Source organism: Apodemus sylvaticus, chromosome 1 (assembly GCF_947179515.1).
Source record: "Apodemus sylvaticus chromosome 1, mApoSyl1.1, whole genome shotgun sequence".
Taxonomy (NCBI): Eukaryota; Metazoa; Chordata; class Mammalia; order Rodentia; family Muridae; genus Apodemus; species Apodemus sylvaticus.
This window is the reverse complement of record NC_067472.1, coordinates 24,980,196-24,993,154: the sequence shown is the minus strand read 5'-3', so window position 1 is coordinate 24,993,154 and position 12,959 is coordinate 24,980,196. Positions and strand designations below refer to the sequence as shown.

Below are 12,959 nucleotides of genomic sequence, written 5' to 3'. Positions count from 1 at the left end.
TTTAACAATGCTAAATTTACTCTACTGCAGAGAGGAGAGAAAGAGAGAAAGGGGGCTTGGAGGAGATCTCCTAAGCTGTGTCCAGCTTGTTCTACAATCTCCTGAGAAAGGATGCTTCCTGTTTAACATAGATGATTGGGTGCCTGTGATTTTTGACCCATGGATCATACACTTGAATTTAGCATGTTATATGTAAGAACCATGAAGGCAAGGCCTTTAGTGGGGAAATTTTAAATGGAAAAATAGACAAATCTTTCTGTAATTTGGTAAATCTCCAAAACCAATGGCTAATAACAACAGAAGCTTCAAACATTTTAGTCCAGTGGAAGTTTTTTTTTCCACAAGGAAAAATAGAAATACTTCAGATTTGCATAAAATTTGCCAATATCTATTTATAAATATTTAAGTATATATTAGGGTGATAAGTGATTTTTCTACATTTATAAGTGAAAGTGATGTTACTTTTTTCCCCCTGCATTAGCTGGTTATAATAATCTGGAAGTTGCTGAGTATTTGTTGCAGCACGGAGCTGATGTGAATGCCCAGGACAAAGGAGGGCTCATTCCTTTACATAACGCGGCATCCTATGGAGTAAGTTCAGCATGGACGCCACACAGTGCACATGGAATTTGGTGTGGCTTCTTATTTCACAAAGATTAATTATACAACATAGACGTTTTAGTTCTTAATCTGTATAAGCATTTTGTGTAACATGGTAATATATTTCTGTCTTTCATGATAGTATCCTTGGCACCTGTCTCTTATTTGATGAAATACTGGGGTGTATGTCTGTGTGTGTATGTGTGTGTTTGTCAGAAAATCCATAGGTTTCATAGGAATCTTCAGAGATTAAAATAATTTTGCTATTGATTTCCAGCAACTCTGAGGATTCTGATAAGCATTGGCCATGGTCTAGTTTGAGTAAGGAAGGCAGCTAGTTTGTAGATTGATATTCACTTGTTATACTACAAGAATTAGTTAGAAATCATGGGCTTGTATACTGAATTAGTTAGGAATCATTGCCTTTTATACTGGAATACAGAACTATAATTTTGGAGCAACTACCCATAAATCAAAGAGAAGAAAACTTTCCTTTTCATTTCCAGAATACATTTGAAAGTAAGAGTAGGTAGAGACCAGGTTTTGTTTTGTTTTTCTTTTGTTTGATTGAGACAAGGCCTCTCTATGTAGCCCTGACTGTCCTGGAACTCACTATGTATACCACGCTGGCCTTGAATTCAGAAATCTGCCTGTCTCTGCCTCCTGAGTGCATGCCCAGCTCAGAGCCAGTTTCTTAAGTAAAGTTCCATAAAATATTTCCACCTGTAACAGGAATATTTTCTTTTACAGCATGTAGACGTAGCAGCATTACTGATAAAGTACAATGCGTGTGTCAATGCCACGGACAAATGGGCTTTCACACCGTTACATGAAGCAGCCCAAAAGGGACGGACACAGCTTTGTGCTTTATTGTTGGCCCATGGAGCTGATCCTACTCTTAAAAATCAAGAAGGACAAACACCTTTAGATTTAGTTTCAGTAAGTGATGGGCTCTTTGAAAAATCAGAAAGTTCACATGACATGTATAAAATGTCTGCATAGTGAATATGTTTTTAGCCCAAATTTAAATTTAGGAATTGATTGGTATTGTGCTATGTAGATAATAGGGTTATTAATCAGTAATTGTATACTAAATACTTTGGATTTTGGAAAACAAACAGGTGTTGGGAAACAGCAGGCCCAGGTCCTCTGTAAATGCTGTTACAGTGCATGATATTGTAGACTGAAGGTTTTACCAACTTCCCAGTTAAGTGCATTGCCTTCATGGTGTAGTCACAAAGCCTACTCCTTGCAGAGAGACTCTATCCTTCCTTACTCACTGCTTCTTCCCACCGTTGTTGCTTACCCTACAAGAGTTGTCTGAGAGCCTGCTAGTTGGCTCAGCTGGTAAAGGCGCTCTTTGTTAAGTCTAACAGGCCTGAGTTTAATTCCTGGACCCACCGGATAGAGAGAGACCCGCCTCTCACAAGTTGTCTTCTGACTTCCGCATGTGCATCTTGGTGCACGTGCACATACACATGCACACAAATAAATAAAATTAATGCTTAACATTTCTTTGTTTGTAAAATAAACTGTAGGTTTTTCTTTCTTTTTTCATGGCTGCTTGTAAAGGAGCCTCTGTAGCTCCCAAAGCTGAGGCAGTCACTGGAACATGAGTGCTCTCTTGCCTTGCCTCTGAGGTCGGTAACTAGACCAGTAAAGTGGAAGGAAGCAAAGGTGTGTGTGTGTGTGTGTGTGTGTGTGTGTGTGTGTGTGTGTGTGTGTGTGTGTGTGTGTGTGTGTACACGCGCGTGTGCGTACACGCGCATGCTGGTGCCAGCAGAGGCCAGAGAGTATCAGATACTCTGTAACTAGAGTTACAGGAGGACGTGAACCAGTTGGTGTGCTTCCTGGAAACCCAGTCTGATTCCTCTGGAAGGAAAGCACTTCTTAACTGCTGAGCCACCTCCAGCCCTTTGCCTACATCCTGAGTGTGATGAGATGACAAGTCATGTGCCACACCCTGCCAGAAACATTTTGAGTTGAAAAAGATAGTGTGTTCTATGGAGAGACATGGCTTTATTCCAACCAATTGGAATACTGAAACTGATTTAGTTTGTCTGCATTCAGAATTAAGCAATGTTTCCAGGCAGACTAACCATACCATATTTGCATGAGGGTTTCTTGGAAATGTCTCGTTGGTTCCAAGCTGGTTTAGAAGTAAGCATAAAGAATTTATTCCTCCCAAACATTGATTCATCCAGTAGAGTCAGTGGCAAGGTAGACTGCTGTAGACAACATGTGCAGGGCCTGAGGAGATGGACCACTGAGAAAGCACTTGATGCACAAGTGTGAGAACCTGAGGTTGAATTCCTAGACCTGTGTAAATTCTGGATGTATAGTATGAGCATATGTGGGAGAAAGGTGACAGAGATAGGCATCCTCTGGACTAGGCCAGCTCGCCTGGTATCACAGTGTTGACAAGACCATCTCTGAAGACCTCAAGTGAGGATCAATGCCTAAGCCTCCTTTAACCTCCACTTGCACTGATTTGTACACCCATACACACATACAAATCATACATACAGCCACAGCATAAAATTTTAAAGATGGTTTTGGGAGAGTGAAGGCATGCATGAGCTGTAGAGTGAAATAGGTGTGACCTTCTGCTCCAGCCTTCATCACTTAAAGTTGCAGTCTCTCTCGTTGCCCGGCCTCTGATGTTTAGAAGCAACATCTATAAGGAATAAAATATATCTGGTTAATTAGAGAAACAAGCATTGTAATAATATCTAAACCCTTTAAATAGCTTGACATATCAAAATGTACCCAATAAATGGTCTTTTTTATAGGTCAGCAAATACTACATACAAACTGTAAGCGTCAAAAGATGGACTAATTAAGGAAAGATAAGGGGATGGGCACTAACTGAATAACCCAGAAACATCCCTGTTAGTGATTACTTAGCTTCTTTTCAGCAGACTCTTATTTTATTGGAGAGAGGAGGCTGGATTGTGTTTCTGTATGCCTATAGAAGTCAAAGGGTAACTGTGCGGTCTGTGCTCTTATACCTTGTGGGTACCAGGGATTAAACTCAGGCCATCAGGCAGTGGCAGTTGCCTTTCCCCTGAGACATCTCTCCAGCCCATTACTTAGTTTCTTATTTGAGCATTGTAAATAATTGAATGTCATTAGTGAAGTGGATATAACACTGAATTTAGAGCATTTTTCATGCTAGCAGTTTGATTAAAATTATCTTTTACAAAAAAAAAAAACAGGGTTTTCTCCATTTTGAGTAATAAATCACTGTTTTCTAAAAATTACAAATGGGTCTGTTTGCTAAAGTTTTGTAATATTGAGTTGCTAATGTCAGAATTAATTACAATAGGGTTGAAAGCTCTTTTTAGATTAGTAGTTCTGTAATTAATTTCAGTGTCTTTCAGTCATGATCTCAGAATTGGCATTTTGTTCCTCATACTTGGCAACATTCGGCAGTTTCTTTGTTTAGTGATGTGATCTGGAAAGGGTGTTCTGAATTGTGATTTCTCTTTAGTAGCAATTTAGCTGGCTGGATATCAGCCTGCTTGTTTCACTTTTAAGGTTTTCTAGTATTTCTCAGTTATGGTTATAGACCTGGTGTGAATTTGCTAGGTTTTATCCTATTTTTATTGCATCTTATCAGGCATAGAAAAATTGTAAACCTTGTTTATGACAGATTTCATCTCCTTGTACTGTATCCTAGGCAGATGATGTCAGCGCTCTCTTAACAGCAGCCATGCCCCCCTCTGCTCTGCCCACGTGCTATAAACCTCAAGTGCTCAGTGGTGTGAGGAGCCCTGGAGCCTCGGCAGATGCTCTGTCTTCCGGTCCATCCAGTCCATCCAGCCTTTCTGCAGCCAGCAGTCTTGACAACTTATCTGGGAGTTTCTCTGAACTGTCTTCAGTTGTCAGTTCAAGTACAACAGAAGGTGCTACTGGTTTTGAAAGAAAAGAAGGTGAGAATTTTTATAAATAACTGTAACTCACATTGTAGCTCCATGTTTGTCATTGAGAGTGGTAGGAAATTGTTCTTTAAATCTGAAATACAACTCTTTATATGAAATAAGTTAAAATAGCCTGGGAATATTTAACTTTTATTAATAATGTAAATGGGATTCCTACAGAAACACCTTCCAAATCAAAAACTAATGAATGTGGTACTGACATACATACATACATACATTTATTTATTTATTTATTTATTTATTTATTTATTTATTTATTTATTGTTTGCTATTATATGTGCACACGTACATGTGTCCAAACTTGTGCTGTGCAGTGTATGTGGAGATGAGAGAGCAACTCTGTGTCACAGGTTCTTTGTTTTTTGTGTGTTTGTTTGAGACAGAGTTTCTATGTGTGTATCGCTGACTGTCCTGAATTTGCCTCTGTCTTTCCAGCGGTTGAACTGAGGTTGCCAGGCTCGCCTTACTTACTGAGCTAGCTCACAGCCCTGACCCATTTTTTAGATGTCAGCCTTTACCTGTCACATTCATTGTACTCTTTACAACATTGTAAAACTTTTTTTCATAAATTTGAAAGACTTGATCTTAAAAGACTCATTTTTAAAGATGAGGCTAAAAGTAAAATTTTAAATGAAAACAACAAGAAAGAAAGCCCATGGCTGGTTAACTGTTAAAGCTGAGCATGATAGCACACACCTGTATAGTGGATTTCTGAATTTGAGACCAGCATGGGAAGCATCGAATTCCAGGCTAGCCAGGGCTGCACAGTTTATAGGATTCTTGCTAGTTTTTAGTATACACAAATGGCTGTTAGTACCTTTGCTGTGCTATAACATCACAGATCTTTTATATTTAGTGTCGTACAATATTCTGATGTGACATTTTATTCCTCCCAGATTCAGGAATAGATTTTAGTATAACTCAGTTCATAAGGAACCTTGGACTTGAGCACTTAATGGATATATTTGAGCGAGAACAGGTGAGTAGCTGAATTTTATTGTTTGGTTTAGTGTTTAATAGATCTATAAAATACTTAAAAATTAATTAAATTTTCTAAGCTATTTGAAAATTTTTTTAGAGGGTGTCTGTTGAGTGATTGCTGGGCACTTAACCCTGGGCCTCCTGGATGCTATGTATACTGTGTAGTGAGTGATCTTCTGTCTACTACAGCTTTGAGAGTTAAGAGACTGCAAATCAGTCACTTCCTGATGTGGCTTGACTTTGGAGTCTCACTTAGCTCTTTATCTAAAAATTGACCAGTATGCAGAAGTAGAGCATCCTCCTAAATCGCATGGCTCCTGTTGCACTCTTTTGCTCCGGACTGTGGACAGGAAGGGGAATGTGTCAGCCATATATTTGAGCTTTTCTGGGTTGCCCCAATTTAAAGTATTCCATCAAAATACATGTATTTATTCTTTCTAAAATTGACTTAATGTGTATGAGTGTTTTGCCTGCATGAATATATACCACATGCATGTCTGGTGCCTGTGGAGGTCAGAAGAGGATGTCAGATTCCTTGGAACCAGAGTTATCAATGGTTGAAAGCCACCATGTGGGTACTGGAAACCAAACCCCAATCCTCTTTGACAAAGCAGCAAGCACTCTTAAACTTTCTCTAGACCCTACATCCTCTCACAGAGCAGTGCTCTTACTATCTCACTCGTCCCTACAGTATTTACGGTATTGCCAGTGCTGTCGTGATTGTTCATAGAATATGAATTCTATAAGCTCGAACCTGCATAACCTGCAATCAAGTTAGGGAGGTAAAAGAGAAACATTACAGTCTTACAGAGATTTTAGTAAAGCTAAGTAAGGAAAGATTACTTAACTGGACGCTATTAGGGATGGCTTTATAGACATTGTATAAATGAAACAGGATTAATTGTTTCAGTTTCATGAAGCTGAAATCATTGAGGTGAGAGTTTGAACAGTGATGCAGAGGTCCTGAAGGAACTGTGCAAGACGCTGTGTAAGGATTAGATGTAAGGGACAATGGAAAGTACAGTGGGAAGATGACTTTGAAAGGACATTTATGACAACTTATTTTATTCCAACATTTTGAGTTTAATAAATGACTTGTTTCCTATAAAGGCTATTTAAAGTAATAGGAAATGAGGCTGGCGGGGGGTAGCGTAAGGTTTGCCTCCCAGCACCCATGTGGTGGTAACAACTGTCTTCTGTGATGCCAGTGGGGACCTGGGTTGTGATGCCTTTTCTTGGCTGAAAGGTAATGCATGCACAGACAGACAAACTATCATATAATAAAATATATTTTATAAGAAAATAGTATGAAATAAACATGAATATTTTGAGACTGTCTATATGAATGTCTACCAAATGAACAAGCATTCTAACTACTTTGATTTTCTTTTATAGATTACCTTGGATGTACTAGTTGAGATGGGCCACAAGGAACTGAAGGAGATTGGGATCAATGCTTATGGACATCGACACAAGCTAATTAAAGGGGTCGAAAGGCTGATCTCTGGACAGCAAGGTACTTCATTTAATAACTGATTGACAGTTTGTTTATATGAAGGCAGCCCTCGGTATAATACTTTAGAAGTCTGTGAGCTTTTTTAATAGGAGGGGTGCTAATGAGGCCTTGCTTAAGTACTTAAAACTTGCTGACACTACTAATGTTAATTATATAACCCAAAGTAAAGTTTCTTGGCTCCTGCAGAAATTTTAGTATTATTTTAGCTCTTGGAAACTGGGAAGGTATAAGTAGGAGTTAACCTAGGACTAAAGTGTTCTGATTCTAAACGATCTGGAGCACAGGTGTCTCTCATACTCACCTTCTAGGAAGGATTAAGTGATAAACAGTCCATAAGATGAAGTCATGTTTTCCATAGCCAAATTTACAACAGCATGGGTAAAAGTCCTAAAAAAGAGATCTTATAACATTTAGCTAAAGGAAAATGCAAATTGCATTCACTCAGCAGATGTTAGTTAGCATTTATGTGTAGGTAAAAATTGTGAATTACTTTAGGAGACAAAAAATCACATTTGACATTTATTATTAAACAGAAATGGTGATTTACTCTCCTGTTGATACAGCACTCATAGGGATGTAAGCTAGTGCAGCTACTGTGCGCATCAGTAAAGCTAAGTACCAGTATGGTTCAGCTTGGCCACCACTGATTAAAGGAACCCAAACCCAGACACTACAGAGCTGCATATCTATATTTATAGGCGCACAATTTGCAAGAACTAGGAAGTGGAGCCAGCTGATATGTCCATCAACAGGTGAATAGGCAAAATGTATACATACATACATACATACATACATACATACATACGAACAGTGGAATTCTAGTCAGCTATAGTAAATGAAATTACGATATTTGCAGAAAACTAGATCATGCTGAAGTTTATTTTATTAAATAAAAATAAGCCAGACTCAGTTAAATACCATTTGTTTTCTCGTGTGGAGCACAGATTTAAATCTGTGGGTGTGTGGCATAGAAGTAGAAAAGGGATTATGGGAAGGAGAGGGACAAGAGAGGATAATGGAATATGTGTTAAATAATATCAGAAAGGGAGCCAGGTGGTGGCAGTGCACACCTTTAATCCCAGCACTGCTGGTGAGAGGCAGGCACATCTCTTGAGTTCAACAGCATGAGTTCTAGGACAGCAAGAACTACACAGAAAAACCCTATGTTCAAAAGTGAAAAATTAGGGGGGGGGAGGGACACAACGACAAAACAGTGAGACTGTTTGGAAGCAGGAAAGAGCAGCAAGAGAGGAAGGACAGGAAAGGGGTGAAGTGAGGAAAGGAAGGACAAAAGTGTGACAGTTCATGCTTATGAAGGGCTGGCATGGAACCTGTCGCTTGGTTTGCCAATTAAATGAGGAATTTTTTTAATATCTTAAAATAGGAGATATGCAACTGGAATTGAAAAAAAATTCTATTTGTAAAATGAAAAGAGTTTTCAAGGCGTGGGGAGATGTGTACTGGCCAGGAATGGGGTTCAAAATTGTTATTTTGTGTGTATGTGTGAGCACCACCTGTATTCAATACTGGAGAAAGCCAGAAGGTGTCAGATACTCTGAAACAACGCCAAGACCTTGGCTCGGGTTCCAGTACCCACATGGCTATTTACAGCTCTGTAATTCCAGTTTCAGGGTATCCTTTTTTGGCCTCTGAAGGGATTCACATTGTGTAGACAAGAATACACATAAAATAAAATGAATCTCAGGCTGGAGAGATGGCTCAGTGGTTAAGAGCACTGACTGCTCTTCCAGAGGTCCTGAGTGCAATTCCCAGCAACTACATGGTGGCTCACAACCATCAGTAATGGGATCTGATGCCCTCTGCTGGTGTGTCTGAAGACAGCTACACTGTAGTTATTAATAAATAAATATTTTTTAAAAGAGATTATAAAAGTTAGTGTGCAGAGGGGAGAGTTGTAAATGGCTTAGTGTTTTCAAGTACTTGTACAATTATGACAGCCAGAGTTCAGATATCAGAACCCATGTGACAATAAAAATTTAGTGATTACCTCTAACTCCATGCTAAGGAATCTGATGGCACCCTCGGGCTTCTGTGTACACAGGCACATACATGCACACATGCAAACACACTAGCAGTCTGAATATCATGGGTTTGATCCTGATAGAAAAAGGACATTGGTGGGAACAACTGGTGCAGTTGATGACGCCTAGGTTAGTTACGAAGTTCTGACAGTTGTAGGATCTGTTAGAGTCCTGAGTAACCCTGAGGAAAGTTGGCTGATGTGTGTGCCTGAACTGTCTGCACTTTTGCATTCCTATAACTCTAAATCACTGTGAAATTAAGATTTTGGGGAAGTGATGGTATCATTCATATAAACAATCTGATTATTTTGGGTTTGTGCTGATTTATTGGCAGATTTTTTACTTGTAAATTTCATTTCCTAGGTCTAAATCCATATTTAACTCTAAATAATTCTGGTAGTGGAACAATTCTCATAGATCTGTCTCCTGATGATAAAGAGTTTCAGTCTGTAGAAGAAGAGGTATGTTCATCACAATTAAATAAATGGATAAGATGGATCTAGCCACCATGTTTGACTCAGTTGCTGTTTCCTAGAATTTTGTATATGGACAAAATTTTATTTTTTAAAATGTCTTTCTTTTCAACACCTTGAAAATTCGAAAGTATTTATAATGCATTTAACCTTATTTAGGTTCTTAAATTGCTATTTCAGTTCATATTGAACCAGAATTCTGTTAGAAAGAGGGTTGCTGTCGTTTGAAAATATGCATGAGAAATTTTATCCTGACTTTCTTTCCAAAGAATTCTTCAATACACTCTTTGAAGAGTACTCTCCCCATCCAGCCCTCTGCCCCCCAACTGCCCTCTTGTGGTTTTATGGAAACAAGCGCTCACCATGTTGCCATGTCTGTCCTGGAACTCACTGTGAAAACCATATTGGCCTCGAACTCAGAGATCCACCTGCCTATGCCTTCTCAGTGGTTTTTATTAAAGGTCATATACCATCACACCCAGCTTTGCACATTACACTTTATACTTTGATGTACACATGCGTTATCTATATGAATTAAGCACAGATACAAAATTGAGTGAGATTCATTTCTTAAATTCATAATCCCAAGGAAATACATGTTGTGTTTTATTTGGCTAATATTAGTACAACTGAATCATTGTTGAGGCTGGTGGGTGGATTTGAGTTCAGGGTAACCTGGTCTACAGAGCAAGTTTCAGGGTAGCCAGGGCTTCACAGAAGAACCCTGTCTCAAAAGAAGAAAAAGGATAGTAGGCAGTGATGGCGCACGCCTTTAATCCTAGCACTTGGGAGGCAGAGGCAGGCGGATTTCTGAGTTCGAGGCCAGCCTGGTCTACAGAGTGAGTTCCAGGACAGCCAGGGCTACACAAAGAAACTCTGTCTCAGAAAAAAAAAATACAAAAGAAAGAAAAAGATAGTACACAATGAGTTTATAGAATTATGTCCTGTCAAGAAAAATATTAAAAACCTATCTTGAATTCTCAGAAATAGTATCAAATGAACTTAAAACATGAGTCAGAAAAGACGAAGCTAATGTGTATGTTTTAAACTACTTTTCATCAGATGCAAAGTACTGTCCGAGAGCACAGAGACGGAGGTCACGCAGGCGGCGTCTTTAACAGATACAATATTCTTAAGGTAATGAATGACCGGAAGGAGGTTTCCAAACCAAGTTATTGCCACAGCTCCGAGTCTTAAGTGAGGGTGATAAGAACATAGTGAAGTCTAACACAATAGCTTTCTAACATGGCTTCAGGGACTGTGGAGGGGGAGACTGTCCTCAAATTTATATTTATATTCTCAAAAGCTGTTCAGTTTTTGGGCAAAATCTCCCCATCTACATAGGCGAGTCTAGAATCTGAGTCTCTTGCCTCAGCATTCCTGGTCCTGGGGCTGAAAACAGAGTCACTGGTCACCATGCCCTCCTTCTTTAAAGATTCATCTATTTTTAGGTTAGACATGTTAGCACACACCTTTTAATCACAACAGTGAGGAGGCAGAGGCAGGCAGATCTCTGGGTTCAGGCACAGCCTGGTCTACAGAGCAAGTTCCAGGACAGCCAGGGCGACACAGAGGAAAAAAAAAATGAATAAAAATTATTGAACAGTATAAGTATGCCATGGAGTAGATGTACCCTTTAAATGAACGCTAAAGCTTACTCAGCGTGCTATGGTTGTATCTACTACCATCAGAGTGTTCAGGTAAGGGGGAGTCACTTAAAGTGAACTGGAGAGACTGCTATCTAAATTTCTATGTTCAATATGGAAAGAATCCATTTCAGTACAATATTTAATGGTTGTGTGTGCATGCGCACGCACTAGAATAGCTTTATTTTTGTTATATTTTATCATAAATAACGGTTTATATCAGCTATGACTCTTAATTATATTTGTTATCTGTATTTTGAGTCATTTTGTGGGTTTTTTGTTTGTTTGATCCAATACTAAAACCGAAACTCTGATGTGTCCTCTAAGGAACCACCAGGGGGTTGTAGCACTTAGCACTAGAAATGTCCATTTTGACCATGGTGATACTCCAAATGAGACCAACTTTCATTTTTAAGTCTTCTCCAGACCAAAGTGGGGACTGGAAGGTAAAGAGAGTAATAGGAAAGAAGAATGTGTGATGGGTGATTATTTTCAAATAATGTTTACAGTGTTTTGAGTTGGATAGTCAGGAGAGCAGGGTGCTGTGCTCTGTCCCAAGCTTCTATAAAATTTAACATGCCTGAGGTATTTTAATAATGACTTAGTGGTAACTTTTATTTAGCTTCCTATTTAAGTAATTTTAAAATTGAAGTATTTTGTGTAATTTTCTAATATTCATAGCCTCATCCTGGCCACATGTAGTCTTTCTCTTTGAAGAAAAATTGTTACATGTATATGACCTCACACAGACACAGATCGCACATGTGTACACAGCTGCAGTTACGTGGAGGACTAAGGGCAACTTACAGGAGTGGGTTCAGTTTTCAGGCATTTGGGTTTTGGGTAAGATAAAAAGCATTATTTAACTTTTCTGGTGTTTATAGATTCAGAAGGTTTGTAACAAGAAATTGTGGGAAAGATATACACACCGGAGAAAAGAAGTTTCTGAAGAAAACCACAACCATGCGAATGAAAGAATGTTATTTCATGGTAAGTTTTTCCCACTGCCCTCTCTGTGAGAGTACAGCTTATGTCCTCTTAATAAAGATAACATTTTTGTAACTTTTACATTTGTGTTCATATCCTCACTTTCTTTTGTGTTAATATACCTTATAACAAACATTTTTATAAATCAAGATTACCCTGTTGATGGCCAGTAAAATGGCTCAGTTTTGCAAAAGCCTTGGCATATGAACCCAATGACCTGAGTTCCAGCCCCAAAATCTACGATGGAAGGAGAGAAGTAAGCTCTGAGATGGTGGCCCACTTCACACTCCACACTCCCTACACTGCTTCTTATGTTCAGTGTGGTTTTGGCTACGCCTCTCTTAGCAAGGACAGGAGGGGGCACTACTTGCCCTTGGAATCTTCTAGAGCAGTTGATGGAAGAGAAGAGGCATCAGGAAAAGAATAAGAGCACGGTGGCTGCTCGGGTACATCTGACTAGTTAGAGAAGGTACACAGAGGTCAGGCATGCTTACAACACGTGATGTCTTTTAGCCTCGCTGTATGCAGTGAACTCTGAAGCCCTTGGTCCTGCGTTTTATGTATTTGACTCTGAAATGCAATAACTGTTGCATTAGAATTTCAAATCATCTTTTTTATAATTGAGTCTATCCTTTGGCATTTGAACCACCATCCTATTGGAATCATTAGTCAACATAAGGAATTCTTAGCTCTAAAAATAGTAAACTGGGGTCTATAGAGATGATTTGACAAAAAAAAAAAAAGAAAGAGGAAAAAAATATTGCTGTTGT

The 12,959-nt window shown here is 38.9% G+C and overlaps 1 protein-coding gene across 2 annotated transcripts in view; it reads left to right on the top strand.

The window, feature by feature from the left end:
• Positions 1-12,959, top strand: part of Tnks2 (tankyrase 2) — a 57,412-nt gene that overhangs the window by 39,368 nt on the left and 5,085 nt on the right. Inside the window, exons 17-24 of one of the 2 annotated variants that reach the window (XM_052186713.1) lie at positions 482-591; positions 1,351-1,539; positions 4,283-4,535; positions 5,441-5,523; positions 6,921-7,041; positions 9,447-9,544; positions 10,619-10,693; positions 12,087-12,192. In XM_052186713.1, coding sequence (XP_052042673.1) covers positions 482-591; positions 1,351-1,539; positions 4,283-4,535; positions 5,441-5,523; positions 6,921-7,041; positions 9,447-9,544; positions 10,619-10,693; positions 12,087-12,192 — 1,035 coding nt within the window. The remainder of the gene's footprint in view (positions 1-481; positions 592-1,350; positions 1,540-4,282; positions 4,536-5,440; positions 5,524-6,920; positions 7,042-9,446; positions 9,545-10,618; positions 10,694-12,086; positions 12,193-12,959) is intronic. The other variant, XM_052186718.1, reaches the window with a different exon arrangement.